At 31.5% G+C, this 21,340-nt stretch overlaps 1 protein-coding gene and 1 long non-coding RNA gene across 2 annotated transcripts; both read right to left on the bottom strand.

Moving 5' to 3' along the window:
* Window positions 1–1,881: 1,881 nt before the first annotated feature.
* On the bottom strand, window positions 1,882–2,507 carry LOC127736594 (uncharacterized). The gene is made up of 3 exons (XR_007999063.1): window positions 2,339–2,507; window positions 2,124–2,159; window positions 1,882–1,914 (listed from the first exon to the last, which is right to left on the bottom strand). It is a non-coding gene; the product is annotated as an uncharacterized LOC127736594 (long non-coding RNA).
* Window positions 2,508–14,909: 12,402 nt separating this feature from the next.
* On the bottom strand, window positions 14,910–20,028 carry LOC127736595 (uncharacterized). Its single transcript, XM_052247157.1, has 4 exons — window positions 19,701–20,028; window positions 18,038–18,337; window positions 16,342–16,662; window positions 14,910–15,476 (listed from the first exon to the last, which is right to left on the bottom strand). Exons 2-4 carry the CDS (start codon window positions 18,324–18,326, stop codon window positions 14,971–14,973), a joined length of 1,116 nt encoding a protein of 371 aa, XP_052103117.1. The 5' UTR covers window positions 18,327–18,337; window positions 19,701–20,028; the 3' UTR covers window positions 14,910–14,970.
* Between the last annotated feature and the right edge of the window lie 1,312 nt (window positions 20,029–21,340).

Below are 21,340 nucleotides of genomic sequence, written 5' to 3' on the forward strand. Positions count from 1 at the left end.
ATAGTTGTCATCTGGATTTATGTGAAAAATCTTCTTCCCGGTTTTTGCACGCTTAATGCAGCAGAAAATATGTGAGCAACCACATGCTACAACAATGCCTCCAACTATACTGCCCATTATTATCCAACAAAAGCCATATACAAATGTAGAGGTAAAGTCGTTGTCTGGAAAGGAATTAAAATAAAAGTATTGAAATCAGGTATATTACATATTCGTATTTAGACTATACTAAGATTATTTTTTTTATAAAATGACATTATGCTGCAATTTTGTTTAAATCAGGCTTCAACTCTTCAAAAGTATTATTTACAATACAAAAAATCACATTGATTTTACTTCATTCACATTGCAAACACTAGCTTCATAGAAAATGATGCATAACTAAGTAGATAAAAGAACAATATGAATAAGATTCGGGAGTAAAGAACGACATCAAATTCTCTTTCTCTATACTTGGAATAGCCTACCCTTAGTTTCAATAATATGCATTATGCATGTAATGTTGGTACTAATATTATTTTTAACTTTGAATATAAGATCTTTTATAAAAACAGATCAACTACTTATGAAACTTATATGATGCATATACCAAGAAAAATTGAAAACACATCATTGGAGACAAAAATAAAAAGTAAGTTGAAAAAAATAACAAAATACGACGAAAATGAAATAAGTTCACAAAACCTTTCATAAAAAAAATAATAACTAATATCTGAAGATAACAAACATCTGATTGATAAATATGACAACATTGTTCACATGGACATTTTCTGAGAATTAAGATTAAGCGCCGTCTTGAAATTGCTGTCAAATAAAATCTTTGAATTGAAAAAGGTAAAACAGTAACAACAAATATTTATTTACAGAATCTGTTATCCTATACAGCTTCAAAAATTAAATTTAGTTTCGTGTTTTCAAACGAAGTTTTAGACGAACAACCACGTAATATAAATTCATGTTATTATCTATGATAAGTTTGTTTACAACAATTGGATCGATACCACTGCTGGTGGATGTTGTCTGTCCGAACGTATCACTAGCCCAGTAATCATCAGTTATGTATTGACATGAATTAAAATTGATATGGTCTTCATTACAGATTAACTACATACACTTTTTTTTTTTAATTTTAAGGAATATTTAGATTGCTTTGGCCGTATACGGCAGAACCTTTCGGATTTTGAGGTCCTAAATGCTCTTCAACCTGGTACGTTACTTGGCCTTTTTCACCTTGTTGAATCGAGCGTCACTGGTAGTCTTAGGAAGACGAAACGCATGTCTGGTATACAAAATGTGTACCCTCGTTTCTATGGTGAGGTTGTTTATTACTTCTTACAACGTTAATATTGTGTTTTACCGTGTATTTGCATTGGACTTTCCTTTTACATTTCATTAGATTGGACATCTGATTTCATTCTTAACATTTGTTTCATATATTCAAGAAAAAAGCAAACTGTATAAATTCGAAAACGATGTTGCATAACACAAATATTAGCGAATGATAAACAAGTAATGATGAAACTGTATCATTTTTGCGCCTGTCCCAAGTCAGGAGCCTCTGGCCTTTGTTAGTCTTGTATCATTTTTAATTTTAGTTTCTTGTGTATAAATTGGAGTTTAGTATGACGTCCATTATCACTGAACTGGTATACATATTTGTTTAGGGGCCAGCTGAAGGACTCCTCCGGGTGCGGGAGTTTCTCGCTGCATTGAAGACCCATTGGTGGCCTTCGGCTGTTGTCTGCTCTATGGTCGGGTTGTTGTCTCTTTGACACATTCCCCATTTACATTTTCAATTTTACTCAATGATACTATCTATTTTTGTTGTTGTTATTTTAACAACGTTTTTTTTCTAATTTAAGACATAAACCTCACCTGATAAATGGTCAACTAAAGCGGTTGTCGTATTGTTAACTGAAATAAAATGTCAACAATTTATTGAAGTAATAGAATTAAAAGGATCCAATGTTTTAAAAGATAAAAATTGTCCGTTACATCACGTGTACATACATAACAGTTAATTTTGAATGCAACAAAGGAAATGTATGTTGGAAAGATATAAGTATAATATTTAATTATTTCTTATGTTATAACTATTTGTAAATGTTACCATGAAAACTCACCTGATGAAATGACAACTGTGCTGGTTGTAGGTGTAACTGTAATAAGATTTAAAAAATGAGAAAGCATTGTAACGAGAAACCACCAAGAAGCAAACAGAACAATTGACAAAAACGATTTTACATCACAAATATGTCAGTTAATCATAACATTTTATTATTACTATTATCATGATTATTGATATAAATTTCTATGAAATGCTAGCTTTAAAACTCACAAACAGTAGAGTCAACTGATGGGCTGGCTGTTCTGCTCTCTGTAAATCGAATTCAGAAATTATAAAAGCAACAGAACGAGTATCAATAGCATGAGACATTCATTCATTATGCAGGTTGTAAATCGTCTCACTTTGATAGCACTTTGACTACAAGTATTCCAAATGTCAGTTAGGAAATATATATAAATTTTGTGTCAAATGTTTATGCAAAAGCAGCTACACTTATCTTATTTGAGACATTGTAATTTATATTTAGAAATGTGCAACAGCATCTTTTTCAAATATTACTACATCAAAACATTATCACAAATGATCTTTTCTAAAAATTAGAAGCAAACAGTTTATTTTATCTGAGCCTTTTTTTATGAATCAAGATATAAAAAAGCAATATTTCTAGGAATCAAGATATAACAAAGCAATATTTCTAGGAATCAAGATATAACAAACCAATATTTCTAAAATATGTTTTCTATTCATTTTTCGTATTCTACTGATAATTGGACTTATATGGTACACGTCAGACTCTTATAAACATGTGGGTTGTCCTAAAATATTGATAACAATATCAATTTCATCAGTTAAGTATTTTACTTTTATATCCAATCACTATATACATGATATACAAGAATGAATTTGGACATCATTGTACTGGCAAAATAAAACATTTTATCAGAACACGCACGATTACAGACAATTGTATAAAGGAGCTTATCCTTGATTTAAAAAAGTAGCTCATGACATAATAAACATCCTTTCATTTATTTGCGAAACATAATAAGACACTGGCGAAATGCCAATAAATTTGCAAACTACACATTTCCCCTTCATATACATGAAAAGTACCAAATATAATCCCAAAAATTATAAACATATTTCTCTTATATGCAGATTTAAAATTATGAAACATGTCGGAATTAGCGCCTACATGACAAATGCAGACAACTATCAGCCGAAATGAAAACCCGTTCAAACAGAACAACGCCATAGATCGGAACGCCTTTAAACATGTTGAAAAGCAAAATAATTTTGAATTACAATCAAATTCTATCCCAGGTAAACATTTCAGAGTTAAACTTAATACTCACGTGTGAGAAAAACTTTGTAAACATGGCTGTTTGTTCTAAGATTTTCAACGTATTGACATTTCTATTTCCCTTCATCATCAATAGAAAATATTGTTATAATCAAATTACAATTTTTCTCCTTTTAAAGTTTTTGTCTTTGATAACGACCTATTTGGTCCCACCCAGTTTCCGTGCTTGACTTATGCATGTACAATTCAAGACAGTGGTATAACCAATCGTAACAAATACTTCTTGTATGTTAGCTGTATAATAGAATGAAATAATACTTATTTTTTACGAAAAAAATACATGCCAAAATAAGTGAACTAAATTTTGGCATTTTTCTTTCAAAATTGTATACAGATTGTTGTAAAAATTTCTTCATTGCAATTCGGTAAATTTTGGTACAATTTATAACTTCGCATTATTAACATACTATGTAAACAGAGGCTCTAGTGCATGTGCTTGTACCATGTAAGGAACCTAGACATTGCTCCCATCGGTATGTCTGAAGCCAGACACTCATATATAATTACAAGCAGTTTTTTTCATATGGCTAAATTTAATAGAAAATGTCAAGATTAGAAGAACTGTGTATTCGTTTTGTACTAATTTGTGTATAGCTGAAAATTTGCGGTTAACATTGTGTAATAGTCAATATGTATTCGGTTCTTAGTGATTATTATTTAATGTACAGATTTGAAAAAAGAAATGTTCTTGCTCCTGGATATAAAGTCCATAATAGCTTTTTCGGCATTACATCGGCAGCCAATTTTACATGTTAGCACTAACAGTACATTACCTATCACCTGAAAAGCTTCCAAGAATACAATCATACATTTCCTTCTGTCCCACATGTTTAAAACAGAAATATGAAATCAATGTTTATTTATTTCTTTACGGTACAAATAATTGTACATATTCTGCTTGAATTCTATTTTAAGACATAAGGTACGAACTAGCACATTATTAAAGAATATCAAATAGAATATAAAGTTAAAACAACTTTCTAGTTTGAAGTTTCATTGAAGTTTCATATGTAGACAATGCTTTTCCTGTGTCCGTTATTCATTTCGAAATCACTAGAAAAGGGAAAGCGAAATGATTTCCTGGGGTCAATTACTATTGATGTTATATTTTTTAAATTGTATAGCTCTTATCAATTATACTTTACCTGTTTTACAAAATAAAATACTTCCCGAGTACATGTACTCCGTAAATGTGAATTAAGATTTGTCAATCTGTTGAGTTATTTTCATATTGACAAAAACTATTTACCGAACGTAACACCAACTGTCTTGTTTAAACTGAAACAAATCACGAAATTTTGGTGCATTGTACGTTCAAACTACGATAGATACTTGTACTATGAACATCAGGTTCCTGACTAAGAATAGGTGCAAACAAATGCAGCGTGTTTTAACGTGTTAAAAGGTACCTACCTTCACCCTTACCTGAAACAATAGTGTAAATTATGTTTAAGATGTTTTTCATTTTCAATTCACCTCCTTGCGTTTTTGTTTATTACTAACCAGGTTTTTCGGAAATAACCAACTGGGATAAAATCTTGTGTTTTGTCTCTCATCAAACTGCTTGGAAAAATCATTGTATTTTGATTATATCATGAACCGATAAAATTGTATGAATGCATTTCGATATTTTCTGTATTTATTGATTGATAAGTGTCTGTGTTATTTTATCAGCTGACTGTCTGTAATCTGATAGATAAAACAAAAAGCTTAAATCAGAACACTGCGTTTCGTCACCTAGCAGACTATCGTTGTTATCAGTTATTGCTGATGTGTCATCATGTTGTTCTTTTGCAGTATTAGTTATTAATCAAAGATGCTAATTGTTGTCATTTTATTCCCAAATTGTTCTTCAGATAAACTGTCAAACCTGCTATAACGGGCACCCCTATTAAGCAAAAAAACTGTCCTGTAAGGTCAACCTCCACTTTTTTCCGCTAAAGTAATACCTATACAAAACGAATTTCAAATTAAAAAAAATACCCTCTCTTAAAAGGTCAGCTTTCTCCAGCCCAAGGGTGACCCTTATAAACTATGTTTGAGAGTAGGTGTTATATACTTTTAAAGACCTACACAATTCTGAATCGTTTGACATTTAACCAAAGAGAAGTGGATTTATTGCGTTTGAAATACCATATCTACAATAAGAGATTATCTGAAAAATAAATTAACCTCTTTTATAACACTGACAATGAATAAGACTAAACGTTTTTAAGTTCAGACTTTTAGCTAATGTAATATCAAAATGGCCGTTTAAGATTATGATTTTGTTATAGTTGGCAGGTTAGAAGTTACAGTATAGTTAGCAAAACTCCATATACATGTATATAATATTATATATATATATATATACAAGTCTAAATTGAAAACAACGTTCAAACCTATGATTGCGTTGGATAAAAACCGCAATTTTTATACGTGTGCATGCAAAACAAATTTCTTGGTAGAGGGGTCTAAATACAGCACAACAACATTTTCCAAAAGACCAAAAAGATATATATAAACAAGTCTAAATTGAAAACAACGTTCAAACCTATGAATGCGTTGGCTAAAAACCGCAATTTTTATACGTGTGCATGCAAAACAAATTTATATATATGGATCTCAACTATAAATTTAATACCAAACAGAAAACAATAAACTTGCAGCAAAGATGGTATACCGCAAACAAAGGTGCAAAGATTTTTTGTACACCATATCCGGATTTCGACAGTTAATGTCTCTTCAGTGATGTTAGGAATCGAATCGGTTATTGGAAGGCCACATAGTTTACCTCAATTTAGGATAGACTCTTGAAGTTTGAGAAGTCAAAATAGGATGAACGGATCATACAAACCCGAAGGCAAATATAAAACAAGCCCAAACGAAAAAATATAAACTAGTCTAAATTGAAAACAACGTTCAAAGCTATGATTGCGTTGGATAAAAACCGCAATTTTTATACGTGTGCATGCAAAACAAATTTCGTGTTAGAGGGGTCTAAATACAGCACAAACAACATTTTCCAAAAGACCAAAAAATTGAAAAAGTATATTTTAACAAAACGCATTTGACTAACAGGTCGAACAACAAATGTTCTTAAATCCTGCTGACTGCTTTGGATATGTCAAATAAACGGATCACATTGAGTAATAAATGGATCTTAACTATAAATATAATACCAAACAGAAAACAATAAACTTGCGGCAAAGATGGTATACAGCAAACAAAGGTGGAAAGATTGTTTGTACACCATATCCGGATTTCGACCATTAATGTCTCTTCGGTGATGTTAGGAATCGAAACAGCTATTGGAAGGCCACATAGTTTACCTCAATTTAGGATAGACTCTTGAATTTTGAGGAGTCAAAATAGGATGAACGGATCATATAAACCAGAAGGCAAATATAATACAAGCCCAAACGAAAAAATATAAACAAGTCTAAATTGAAAACAACGTTCAAACCTATGATTGCGTTGGATAAAAACCGCAATTTTTATACGTGTGTATGCAAAACAAATTTCTTGTTAGACGGGTCTAAATACAGCACAAACAACATTTTCCAAAAGACCAAAAAAGTTAAAAAGTATATTGTAACAAAACGCATTTGACTAACAGGTCGAACAACAAATGTTCTTTAATCCTGCTGACTGGCATTGGTGATTGCCAAATAAACGGATCACAAGGTGTAATAAATGGATCTTAACTATCAATTTAATACCAAACAGAAAACAATAAACTTGCAGCAAAGATGGTATACCGCAAACAAAGGTGGAAAGATTGTTTGTACACCATATCCGGGTTTCGACAATTAATGTCTCTTCGGTGATGTTAGGAATCGAAACAGCTATTGGAAGGCCACAAAGTTTACCTCAATTTAGGATAGACTCTTGAATTTTGAGGAGTCAAAATAGGATGAACGGATCATATAAACCCGAAGGCAAATATAATACAAGCCCAAACGAAAAAATATAAACAAGTCTAAATTGAAAACAACGTTCAAACCTATGATTGCGTTGGATAAAAACCGCAATTTTTATACGTGTGCATGCAAAACAAATTTCTTGTTAGACGGGTCTAAATACAGCACAAACAACATTTTTCAAAAGACCAAAAAAGTTAAAAAGTATATTTTAACAAAACGCATTTGACTAACAGGTCGAACAACAAATGTTCTTTAATCCTGCTGACTGCCATTGGCGATTGCCTAATAAACGGATCACAAGGTGTAATAAATGGATCTTAACTATCAATTTAATACCAAACAGAAAACAATAAACTTGCAGCAAAGATGGTATACCGCAAACAAAGGTGCAAAGATTTTTTGTACACCATATCCGGATTTCGACAATCAATGTCTCGTCAGTGATGTTAGGAATCGAAACGGTTATTGGAAGGCCATATAGTTTACCTCAATTTAGGATAGACTCTTGAATTTTGAGAAGTCAAAATAGGATGAACGGATCATATAAACCCGAATGCAAATATAATACAAGCCCAAACGAAAATATATAAACAAGTCTAAATTGAAAACAACGTCCAAACCAATGATTGCGTTGGATAAAAACCGCAATTTTTATACGTGTGCATGCAAAACAAATTTCTTGTTAGAGGGGTCTAAATACAGCACAAACAACATTTTCCAAAAGACCAAAAAAGTGAAAAAGTATATTTTAACAAAACGCATTTGACTAACAGGTCGAACAACACATGTTCTTAAATCCTGCTGACTGCCATTGGCGATTGCCAAATAAACGGATCACAAGGTGTAATTAATGGATCTTAACTCTAAAGGAGTAGGCCCGGTAGGCCCCTTTTTCGCCCTAAAATATAGCATTTTTACAAATTTGTTGAAATGCAAACTTTTAGCTCTTTATTGGAATTTATAATACTTGTGTTCCATAAATATGGGCTGTTTTTGACAATACAATGCACATGCATCCGGTAATAGTAACATAAATTCATGCAAAATTACTAAAATCTTCACAATTGTAGCATTTGTGCTAATTCTAAGACGGTTTTTGTCCTAAATGGAAGTGGCCGCATTTGTGTTCATGCTTAATATTTAAATATATGTTGTATTTTAGGATAATACATAACATATATAAAGGTTGAGACTGAACACGAATGCAGGCAATTCTATTAAAGACAAAAACCATCTGAAAAGTGACGTGTTATGGCATATTTGATAGATTTTTCAATTTTAAGCTTGACTTTGATCGTTTCTAACGACCAAATCAGTTCAAATATTTTACATAAACGAATTGAATCGACTGGAGTACACACTTTACTGTTTAAAAAAAATCTAAAATCTTTCATCAGATGTTCTTCGAATTTTAGGCCAAAATTAGCCCTTACCGGACTAACACCTTTAATACCAAACAGAAAACAATAAACTTGCGGCAAAAATGGTATACCGCAAACAAAGGTGCAAAGATTTTTTGTACACCATATCCGGATTTCAACAATTAATGTCTCTTCAGTGATGTTAGGAATTGAAACGGTTATTGGAAGGCCACATAGTTTACCTCAATTTAGGATAGACTCTTGAATTTTGAAGAGTCAAAATAGGATGAACAGATCATATAAACCCGAAGGCAATTATAATACAAGCCCAAACGAAACTTATATAAACAAGTCTAAATTGAAAACAACGTTTAAACCTATGATTGCGTTGGATAAAAACCGCAATTTTTATACGCGTGCATGCAAAACAAATTTCTTGTTAGAGGGGTCTAAATACAGCACAAACAACATTTTCCAAAAGACCAAAAAAGTGAAAAGGTATATTTTAACAAAACGCATTTGACTAACAGGTCGAACAACAAATGTTCTTAAATCCTGCTGACTGCCACTGGCGATTGCCAAATAAACGGATCACAAGGTGTAATAAATGGATCTTAACGTTAAATTTAATACCAAACAGAAAACAATAAACTTGCGTATATAGAAAAGAAAAACAAGGATAAGGGGTATCTATTCAAAATCAGTAAATTCACAACAAAAAAGCATACAAAAATGAATGGAACAGCGCTTTTATTGCAGTTATTCATCTAAAAGTGAAATGGTCTACAACACGAGCAAACCAACTCCTACCTCACTGCAAGTTATGGACGGCCCCTGGTAGTTTATTTTTTAATACAGATATATTTAGGACATACTAAACATTGCAACAACACGACAAGAAATGTTTGAATAACTTCGTTTTCATTGTAGGTCAGACTTTTTTATGTCTATTTTCCACTCAGGACACAAGAGAGCTTAAAAGATAGTATAGACTTGTGGTTTTTTTATCAGAGTAATCTATATTCATCCAATAAAAGAATGTTTTTTACGTGTATATGCATATATGCAGGACGATTACATGTTTAACTCATATCACATGTATCATATGGGACCAAATTGCATCTGCACATTTTTTAGCGTGCTCGTTTACAAAAAAGGATTCAACTAAATGAACTGTTACGGTAACATATTTTTGATCAACAGCAATCCGTCTCTTTTTTTTATTCTTGTAATACTAAATACAGTGTGCTTAGTGCCGAAGCTATACAAAACTAAGTGTAGTGATTTTGGTTTTACATTATTAGGATCAAACTCGCATCATACTTCATTCGCGGCAAGAACGCTACGTCTATAACTTTGACGCTTCTGTCATTCTTGAGTTACAGCGGTTCAATTATTTATATCTAGAGGCTCACCTGTTATCTTTAGTGCAACGTAATGCTCCATTATTCCCTGTCCATTGCTACTCTTAGAACATACGTAAACTCCATCGTTTTTTCAACGATACATTTTGTATTTGAAGATTATAGTCACCTTCTTTTATATTACCAACAATTGCAAGGTTTTGAATATTAGGTGAGATAACATTAAGCTCCTGTCCGTCTGAATATAGGATGACACTTTTGTCTGTTTGAGTGAATTTTATTTTGTCCCATGTTGACTTACTGTTTGAAAGCACTTTGCATTTCAAAATTACAATATCACCTTCCGATGCATATACAGTGACATTATGAGTGTATACTGCTGTAATTTAAAATGAATAATTGAGTTTATCACAATGAATAATCTGTGCAAACTCATTACTGTAGATTTTGTAGATATAATAAAAGGGACTAAACAGTCTTTGTGTATGTGTTTTATATTACACGTTATATTCTAGGGTTTACACCTGAATCTTTCAATCGAAAAAAATAAAGATTTCCTGAAGAAGGGATCAATACCCTATCAAGGCACAACCAGTTGATTGTATCGGTGGATGTGTTGCGACCTTGGAATGTAATCATCTTTTTTTTAATTTTCTCAACTGTCAATACGAATAATGACAGTGTACATTTAAAGCAGTGCCGATATTGAAAACAACTAATTCCGTCTTCATGTAACGCTAAGCTTTCACATTATAATTAGGCTATTACATTTTAAAGGTGGGTAGTTTTTAAAACAAATAAATGTATATAAATTAAATATAGATAAGAATAAACAATAGATGTATATAATATAAATATAAATAAGTTTAAACAATAGATGTATATAATATAAATATCAATAAGTTTAAACAATAGATGTATATAATATAAATATAAATAAGTTTAAACAATAGATGTATATAATATGAATTTAAATAAGAAAGTGCATCTGATTGTAGGTTAGGTTCGTGTTACTTAGTCGTTAGTTTTCAATGTTGTGTTTTGTATACTGTTGATTGTCTGTTAAGTATTTTATTTTGTTTTTGGGTTGTTTTTTTGTCCATTCATTTTTAGACTATTGGGATTGAAAATCGTGCAGCACTCTTCTTTGAATGTTTTTAAGTTTGATCCAGAGTGGCACTAAATTTTCTTCTTATTGGAAATCATGCAATTTCACGACAACTTGGCATAAACAAATGACAGGTTAGTTTTAGATGTACGCCCACTGACTGATAAAAAACAGTAATGCATATTATTGAAAGGACGCTTGTTCTGAAAGATGTATCTTCTAAATTATGCAATGGTTTAAGAAAACTACACGTTTTGATTTTAAATTCAAATTAATTTCAATCATCCGATTTAGGAACAATAGTTATCACGATTGGTTTACTATTATCAATACTTCACATGTCAGATGGTTACCTGCAAATTGGGCATGCAATAATTTGTCTTGAACTAGCTTTTGTCAGTTTTGATACGTTTTCTTATAGCTAAAATGTACGTCTTGGTGTTTATCAAAGTCTTTGATTCAGTAAAAATTAATATCCATATGATATCGTCAGTAATATCCTTTTTTTCAAAATCTTAGAAGTAAGAAATTGAGCGTAGTGTCAATTTTACAGAAATGTATTGGCCTTATTTTAGAATATTCCTAGATGCAGTAAAAGTATGCCTTTTAGTTGGACAAAAATAAATTATTGCATACATCACTGTTCTAAAGTTATTTGAAGTAAATATAATTTACACTCGGCAATTGCATGAATTGTAAAGTGCAAATCATTTCTTAACATATCTTTTATAACATTTTTTTTGGCATGATGTTTTTTGTTTAATTTCAATAAAAAATAAATCTAGTTTTTTCTAATTCGTTGTTTTACACAAAAAAAACCCAAATGAAATTAAGGTAATTTATGTTACACGTATACTTATAATGTTAATCCATGAGCTCAATTAATAAACAGAAGTAAATCAGAATATAATTATAAGTTGCATTACAATGCTTTTTGGTTAAATTTCTATACATTGCTCAAATAGACAAAAACGCACGATACTGTTTAGTTAGTGACTGCGCCTGTTTTCCTCATTTTTTTTTCATGTTTTAAAAGTTTATCGTTATGTAGTACTTAAACTGTGTTTTGAATTAATATTCATTATTTAAAAAAAAATGTTTCGTTTACTTACACAGAACGTGCTTCACACTTCTTAACACTAAGCACATCCAAAATATACACATTTTCATACCTAGAAAAGAAAACAAATAACCATTAAAATTCTAAATATGATCTATAAAATAAAACTAGTACATAAGCTGGACCATGGGCATCTGTATCATATTCTACACATGTTCTAAGTCAAAACATATTCATGTAAATGATGACGAACATGATGAATGAGGGAAGAACATATTGATAATTTTTATAACATTGTATAACAAATAATGGATAAAGGTTTATTTAAACAAAAAAATAGACATACCTTCTCATAAAGTATAACTTCCTGACATTATACTGTTATATTAAACTAGAGGAACGTTTGAAAGTCATAAGACGGATATATTAATACTTCAAAAGGGAAATCATAATGACATACAAATCAATAGTAGATAAATACAATAGAAAATCTATCTTATATCTATCGTTGGTTTTTCATTGTCTTAAGCGGAGTTATTTTATACCAGCCGTGCGTATCCTATTCAAGACGAAAAAGTGCCAGATTAAAAAGCAGAGGAGATACATAGACAGAATTCAAAATTGATGAGTCGAAAAGATTACGAGCAAGTATGGATAAAGTTACATAATGATAGCACACAACATGCTACACAACACAATATACCAAAACTCTGGAAGGGTCATCAGTTCCTGCACCAGATGTAATACCCGGAATGTCATGTTAATGTAACACATTACTTGTGAAACAAATGCTTATTGATAAATTTTCGTCTTTATTTTAAACCAATCTACATAAAACTATTAGGAAATGTGAATCATATTATTCAAAAAACAAAAGGGAATCGCAATATACCAAGATGATCTTTAAAACTTAAGTCAAAAAACGCACTGACATGAACCCAATCAAAAACTGGAAAAGATCACAAGTACTCTGGTTTGGTAAGAAGACCCTGCTCTACATGGGATATCAGTCGTGTTGCTCTTTTAAGTTCAAATCTGTGTATAACTCTTTAACGATCGATCCCGTTCTTGGCAAACAAGAATTCATTCTGTTCACGGCAATAGAAACATTCTCCTATAGGTTGCACTTTGTCAATACAGCTGTTTCTTAAACCACGCCTCTTTTTGGGAGATATATATACTATTCATAGATAATTTGATTTGGTGACGTACTGGTTCCCAGATATGATATCTATGTTTCATCTCATAGAGACCTAACTTGAGACTGTTACCAGTATAAAAACATAGTATTGCGGGAAAAATGAATTCTAAAGTTGGCAAAAAGTAAAGGTAGGGATAGTACATGATTTTAGTATAAGTTTAAACTCTAACAAGTTCAGGGCATATAAATGTTGAAAATATGCCGCTCAGCCCTATGGTTTGACTTTTGAATAAAATAGTAGTGCATATCAACTTTAAATTCTAGGATATAATTTTTCACGGAACTTCATAGTAAAAGTGTCTTAGACGCAAAGGGAGTTCCTATGGAAAATTGCATTGTCTATATTTAGAGAAATGCAATCTATACACGATGTGTCTGCCCAGGCAGGAGTCTTTGATGCAGTCGTTGTTGTATGATACTTAGTTGTTGTTGTCTTTAAACTAGCTGTCAAAGGTTACGAGTACTCTGAGATCTGTTCTTAGTGTCTTTTTGTTGTTGATATGTTCAAGTTCCAGTCAACGTCCACTCCATTTCTTTTGTTAGATATAGTTCTATGTTTATCTTCTGATGAGTTAAGCCTTTTGTAACTGATTTTTTTTAGTGTGTCCTTATGTTGTACTTTTACACCACTGTCCCAGGATAGGGCGAGGGTTGCCGCCTTCAAAGCTCGTATTACTTGTCTAAATAAGGCTTTAATGTATACTAGTTTTGTTTTTATCATCTCGGTTAGAGGTTTTAAAACGTTATGAATCACTGGTAAGCATTTTCTTTGATTGGGAAAGCTCTAAATTCTTTATTACTCGTATTTATGTAGTTGAAATTACAGTCTGGATGTTGAAGATATGCTGATATGAAAACTGTTGCTATGGTCTTGATATTATATTAACTGCTTATTTAATGATCTTTTCGACTAGAAATCTTAAGTTGGACCCTGTTAATGACATCATAATACGTGTGATTTCATAATGTTTACCGAAAAACCCTAATGTGCATTTCTGACTGATTAAGGGTCTCAACTGAAATGCATCATTTGTTTTATAAATAGAATTTTGTGATAGGACACATTTTTGAAACGTGTACTTCAATGTAATTTAATCATATGATAAATAAGACTTTAACAGCAGTTTAGAGTGGTTTCTTAAGTTGAAATTACAGATTTCCAGTGGTAAACATTATTAAGTGTTTTTCAGGGGTTTTGATGAAATCTACGTTTTTGCATAATTTATCAGTAAAATTCACTCTTAGACATGAGACAATTTTATTAAATGTTTTAACAGGGTTTGTATGTTGTACATGAAGGTTATCATCAGATGTTTTATCCATAGTTTTACTTGTGAAGGTATACTTGAAGAAATCAACGTTACTTACATCTTGTATTCAGAATTATTAGATATAGCGATAAAAGGGTAATTTAATTTCTTTCAACAATACACAGATTTATTCAGAAAGTCCATACAAGAATGTTTGGAATGAGCAGAATATAAATTATATAACTTATACTTAAGTATAGAAAATATATATAATAAATTTTTGTATTCATCTAATCCTTTCTCTTGTATATAACAAGCCAGTGAATTATTGGGCTATTCATTGCAACGTGTTTTGGCGTTTTTTGCAACACACTTGACGGGAATATCATTGTGTTTTGATAATTGTCATTGGTGATACTACTATACTGATGCATATCGATATCGCAAAGATCAATCGTCTGATAAGGATTTTCATAACCATCACCATATTGATTTAGAGAAGAGCTGTCATTGGAACTTACGACATCAGCCCTTAAAACCATGTCTGAGATACTGTCAATATTCACTTCCGCATTGTTGTTTATTTGTGCAAAACTATCATTGTTATAATCTAAAATTTCTATTTCACGATCATTGACCTGTGCTGAGATGTTAAGCATCCGATTGGATTTTTTTGAACGCTTCAATGAGCAGTATATATGTAAGGCAATGCAGAATATTACACTTCCTCCAAGTATACTGCCCATGATTGCCCAACAATCACCATATTTGTGTGTAGGATTATATTCTTCGTACTCTGAAAATGATAAAAAAATAATATATTTAAAGTAAAAATTTGTTTTCAATAACATAATACTATATTCATGATAATGTTGCAATTTTACTTTATATTATGCTGCTTTAATTTTAATAAGATGTGAAAAAAGGTTTTCAAAACTCTATCCAAAACTGAAATTATTCTTTTCTAATTGAAATACATATTTACTATAGGACACAGTAATATACTAACGGTTTAAAATAAAATGTTGAAACTCATTTGGACAAATTTCTCCTTTAACTTGACCCCATGCACATCGAATATATTTAAACCTTGTCGTGTAATGTTTAAATGAAAAAACCTCTTCTATAGTCATGTATATGTTAAAACATAATATATATAAGTTAAATATTTTACATCGGGATGTTAGTTAAATATTTGTTGGTGGATTTTTCAACAAGTTATAGCATTTTTAAATAATGTAGATAAACAAACTATCCATTTGTTTAGAGATATACTGATGTATGTCGTTCACCACGTTTACTGATACACATATTCATTCTAAAGAGACCATTTAGCTGCTTTAAAACTTTACTAATATATATTCAAGTTTATCTGCAGAGTTTAAAAACAGTCGGATAACGCTTTACTAAATTCTGAAGAACACTCAGTTGACAAGGAGGGTTCTGTGAATTCTGTGTATGATTTTTTAACACGTTATAGTAAAATGGCTCAGTAGGAAAACACAACTGCTGCTTTGTTCTTGAATCCTTAAATATTGAAAGAGATTCGACACTGCATCATTTTTGCAATCAATAATTATTTGGTAGAATATTAACCTTTTAATGCAACCACGAAACATTAAAAAATGATGAAGAAAGAGACCACCAAAGTTGCAACATACCTGTTACTATGATCTGAACAATGAATTCATTACATCCTTCCTTGTTACAAGCTTTAATTGTGTAGTTAGTAAAATCGTTTTCTTTATCCAATATCATCTGGAAGGTTACTTGTATACCGGTTACGGTTACATTTACATTGTGGAACAGTTCACGTGTAAGAATTCGATGCTGTCTCGCAGGTATATTCAAAGACTCATTTAGTTTTGAAATATATGCTTGTATCCAGCCGAACTTATTGTACACAATTACTGTCAAATTAATCGTCTGACCGAACCGTCCATCCTGTACTTCATTGTTTGAATTCACAAATATTGGCGGGACTAAAATAAAAAAACTGTTATAGACATTTGTTGATAGATGATATTGTCTTAATGTTTCTTTTCAATGTCCAAATACATTTCTTGATAATTGATTGATATGTATATCAAATTCTTGTCATGTGAATGTTATGTGTTTGTTGCTTTTTCACAATATTCTGATGTTTTTTTTTTTTCATGTTTTTAAAGACTTTAATCAATATTGTTTTACGGGTCGTAAGGTTGTTATTTCTTTTAAGTAAAAAAAAAGAAAAAGTTTGTTTATCCATACAGTATAGCTCAAAACTTGAATCTATTCGTTACCTTATGATCGATTTAATTTTGTTTTATTTCTATTTCAATCTATCGCGCGAAGAGCATGTCAAAACAATATAATGTTAGGTATGTTTTTAAAATTATTATTTTTTGTGAGTATTTGAAAATTTTAAAAAAGGGCATAGAAATATCTTTTAAACGTGTTAAAGGAAGTAGAGTAATTGTTACATATACCCAATTTTGTTAAAACGTCTGTGCTTTATCTAAATTATTTGAACTTTAACTAAGAAGAAAATAGTTGTAAGCATTAGGTCAGATAAAATAAAATGGACATTGTCCCTGATACATGTTTTCTATAAATACATAACAATACTCATTGGACTTGACAAATCAATAGCATTAACCAATTATTGTTTTCCTCAAAAATGATTAACTCGCCACAATTGCATAAGTTGAATAATACACGCCATCCCGAGATGGTTGATCGTTTTTGAATTTCCGTTTCACAAATGATATCAGATTTGTTTGTAATGTATTAACTGCAAACCCGTCCACCTTTCACGATATTTGTGATAAACCGAATTATACTTATTACAAGGTTTTTACTAACATGAGCAACACGACGGAAGCCAAATGTGGAGCTGTATCTGCTTACCCTTCCGAAGCACCTGAGATCACCGTTAGTTTTTGATGGGGTTTGTGTTACTTAGTCTTTAGTTTTCTATGTTGTGTTGTGTGTACTATTGTTTGTCTGTTTGTCTGTTTGTCTGTTTGGTCTTTTTCTTTTTGAGCCATAGCGTTGTCAGTTTGTTTTCTAATTGTGAATTTGAGTGTCCCTCTGGTATCTTTCGCCTCTCTTCTACATATGGGGCTGGATCCGGACCACATACGATCACATAATATCGCCCTAGGTTTCTTTAGGAGTTGGTGTTGCTCAGTCTTTAGGTTTCTATGTTACTGTTCGTATACTGTTGTCTTTTGGTCGTTTATCGTTTTAAAGCCATGGCATTGCCAGTTTACTTTAGACTATATCATTTTTCGCCTCTCTGTTGTACTATACAGATATAAAAAATACAATTATACCAATAAATAAGTATAGTTTGACCTTAAGTGGTTATTTCACCTTTATCGTTGATGAGAATAGATCCTTTCTGTGTTAACCATCTATTTGCTCCAACCAGACCATTCGTTGTTTGACACGTATAAATACCATCATTTTCGTGCGACCTATTTTTACTCTTTGATTTTGAAATAGTCAATTTACTGTCATTTAATCCATTAGAACTCCGAATATATTCGTTAAATTCAGAACGGTGCTCCCAATAGGTAATAGTGTAGTTATCAGGCTCTCCTCCTCTTAATTTACAATCAATCGTTATTGTGTGCTCAAAATACGTATATGTTATTTCCATAACCAGAGGATCTATAAAACAAATCGTAGATTATAGTCAATGGAAGCACCATCCTGAGATGAATACCATAAAAAATAATAATAACCAATACTAGTAATGTTTGTCAACAGTAACTGGTTTCTATTGTACAATGTTGTATATCAGGAGATTGTTTATATATTGTCGGCGCACCCGATCTCACTTACTTTGGAGTTCATTTCATTTCCTCAGGTTTGGTGTTACGTTGCATTGTATATCGGAATGGATTTATGAGAAAAGAACATCGGAACATTAATGCCAAATTTAATTCACAAAGATAATTTGGTTCTAATCGGTTCCAGAGCCGAAGTTCTTCAGATTCATCATAAACTTGCCAAACTGACGAAAGAAATAAGATTGTTCGGGAGATACTGTTCTCGATAAGGACATTGTAAACTCAAGACTCAAATATCAACGTTTTCACAATACTCTATGATCATTATATATATTTACAGAACACTCTATATGAAACTAAAGAGTTAGAAACATGAACCTAACCGAATTCGGAGGGAAATCCAATCGCAAAATAAAGATGATTTGGTCTAATACGAAGGGAGACCTTGAACTTTACCTTTGGAAACCTTGGTTGGAAACGCAAACGCAGGAATATCGTATTGATATGGATACGCAGTACAAATATTAGCGCAGTCGGCAGGCTGCTGCATAAACATCTGAATTGTAACATAAAGATTAGGACATCTTGCTCTCAACCTACGCTAATTGTCAATTTCTAAATGTTAGTAAGACTAAATGTATATGAGGTATCCTGTATTTTCAAGTTTAAGAGGATAGATGCATTCAATATAATTATCAAAATTTTAATTATTTATTAAGAAAAAATCAGCTACATGTATATTAGATGAAAGTGAATTAAAATTAAGATAATAGTCACTTGTCATTCTTCTTGAGAAGCGTCTGTATGAAGTCGGCATAATATAACAGATTTGACCTAATCCCAATTATATTTCAATATATGAAGTAACCTTTTTTTCATTATTTGCAAACATACTTAAGCTTTAACAAAAACAACTGTTTCACTACGGTGTAGTCCTTATTATTCTTGATATACCAATCATCATCAACTATGTGGGTAAAGGTGAACCCCGGTTTTAAATGTTCAACGAAGTACAAATTTTCTGAGGGCTTGAATGCAGACTTTGGTAAAACCACAAGTGTTGCTCAATCGATAAAAAATGGTACCCTCAAAGATAAATGTATCCACAGTATATAAAGCAAGACGGCTAAGAATTTGATCTAATACAGTGCTGTAAATCGATCGAGTTGTTAGTGCTGAATAGAGCCTATCCTTTATGTCTTTGCAATGCAAAATCTATACTCTATAAACAAAATACTCACTTTTTATTTGCACATGGTAGGTATCTATATAGATATTTCCATTTTCCCAATATTCACATTTGTAGGTTCCTTCATCATAATCCGAAAAATGTCTTATAATAAGATTACATTCACCACTTTTGTAATTACCAACGATATCAATGTTTGAGTTTTTCAGTTTAGGATTGAGTAAAAGTCCTTCCGTATAAGGTATGTAACTTTCATCTAATTCATCTGTTTCTCTTGGTTTTTTCACAACTAGCCAGGAACTTTCGATCTTATTAAAACATGTGCAGTTTAGGATTACAGTTTTATTTCTGCCAACGAAAACTCTTCTGTCGGTGGAAAACATCTGTTGTCCTTTGATTTAAATGTAAAAAAAATAGTATTATTAGAAACCCAAACATGCTGCAATTGTTAGGTAAAACATTTTAAAAAATATTTTAATTTTGATGTTTTATTTAAGCATTTTATGAAATCTTTCTATCATTAATAACATAAACGGTACCAATTTGGGTGCATTTGGACAAATAATGTCTTTTCTGCTATCAGATTACTGGTTATTGGGCTGGTGATACTCTTAGGAACTAATAGTCCTCCTGTATCGAACTAGTGGTAGTAATAACATAAAAGGTACCATTTGTGATGTACCAGATACGTCTTTCGAAATAAATGTATCTTTAGTGATGCTCAAGTACAAAATAAATAGGAATGTCGAAACTCTGATACATGTAAATATAGAACAGAGGATCAAACAAAAAAGTACCTTAAATATTGGTACACATTATGTATGATAAAGGAAACCACGATTCAAAATAATTGTATCATTCTCCATTAAAATACTTGTTGTTATTAAAACTGAGTAAATTAAGTTGGCTTTCTATACATCATAATTTTCTCAGAACTGATGAACATATAAAGATCATTATGTGTTAAATTTTTGCGCATAACTGCACATCCGCATAAAGGTTCAATCTAAAAGGATCTGCCATCTCGTCAAACATCGACTACAATATGTATCAGAAAGATAACAGTTACATTAGTCATGACAAAAATATAACAAAAATATTGTGTCTCTAAACATGCTAGACGAATATGTTGGTAATTTAGGCAGGAGTTAATTTTCGTCTACTTAAAGATTGCCATCATTTATCTATTATTTTATATACACAAACAGATTTTTTTTTGATTACATTTTGTTTTATTCTGTGAAAACATAGATATAGGCAAAGAAGCCTAATGTTCGGTGGTTGTCGTTTGTTGGTGTGTTTCATATGTGTTTCTCGTTTCTCGTTTTTATATAGATAAGGCTGTTGGTTTACCTGTTTGAATTGTTTTACACTAGTCATTGTGGGACCCTTTATAGCTTGCTGTTCGATGAGTTCATGCTCCGTGTTGAAGGCCGTACTTTGACCTATACGTGTTAATTGTTTATACATTGTGACTTGCATGGAGAGTTGTCTCATTGGCAGTCATACATGTACCACATCTTCTTATTTATAAAGAACATATTTCTGGTATTTAAATCCAATCACAAGGATATACCATTAATTGATTGATTGATTGTTAGTGTTTTAACGCCTCTTTTGAGCTATTTCGTGGCGGTAAGTTTGTATGGATGGAGGAAGCCGGAGTGCCCGGAAATAACCACCGACCTTCGA

The sequence above is a fragment of the Mytilus californianus genome, unplaced genomic scaffold, assembly GCF_021869535.1.
Source record: "Mytilus californianus isolate M0D057914Y unplaced genomic scaffold, xbMytCali1.0.p SCAF_34, whole genome shotgun sequence".
Lineage (NCBI taxonomy): Eukaryota > Metazoa > Mollusca > Bivalvia > Mytilida > Mytilidae > Mytilus > Mytilus californianus.

What these genes read in the sequence shown, in the direction of transcription:
- LOC127736595 (XM_052247157.1), bottom strand. Translation starts at nt 18,326, where the DNA reads ATGGAAATAACATATACGTATTTTGAGCACACAATAACGATTGATTGT. An exon ending in TATTCTCATCAACGATAAAG is followed by an intron (nt 16,663 to 18,037) that starts GTGAAATAACCA and finishes TTTTTATTTTAG; the next exon opens with TCCCGCCAATATTTGTGAAT. An exon ending in TGTTCAGATCATAGTAACAG is followed by an intron (nt 15,477 to 16,341) that starts GTATGTTGCAAC and finishes TATCATTTTCAG; the next exon opens with AGTACGAAGAATATAATCCT.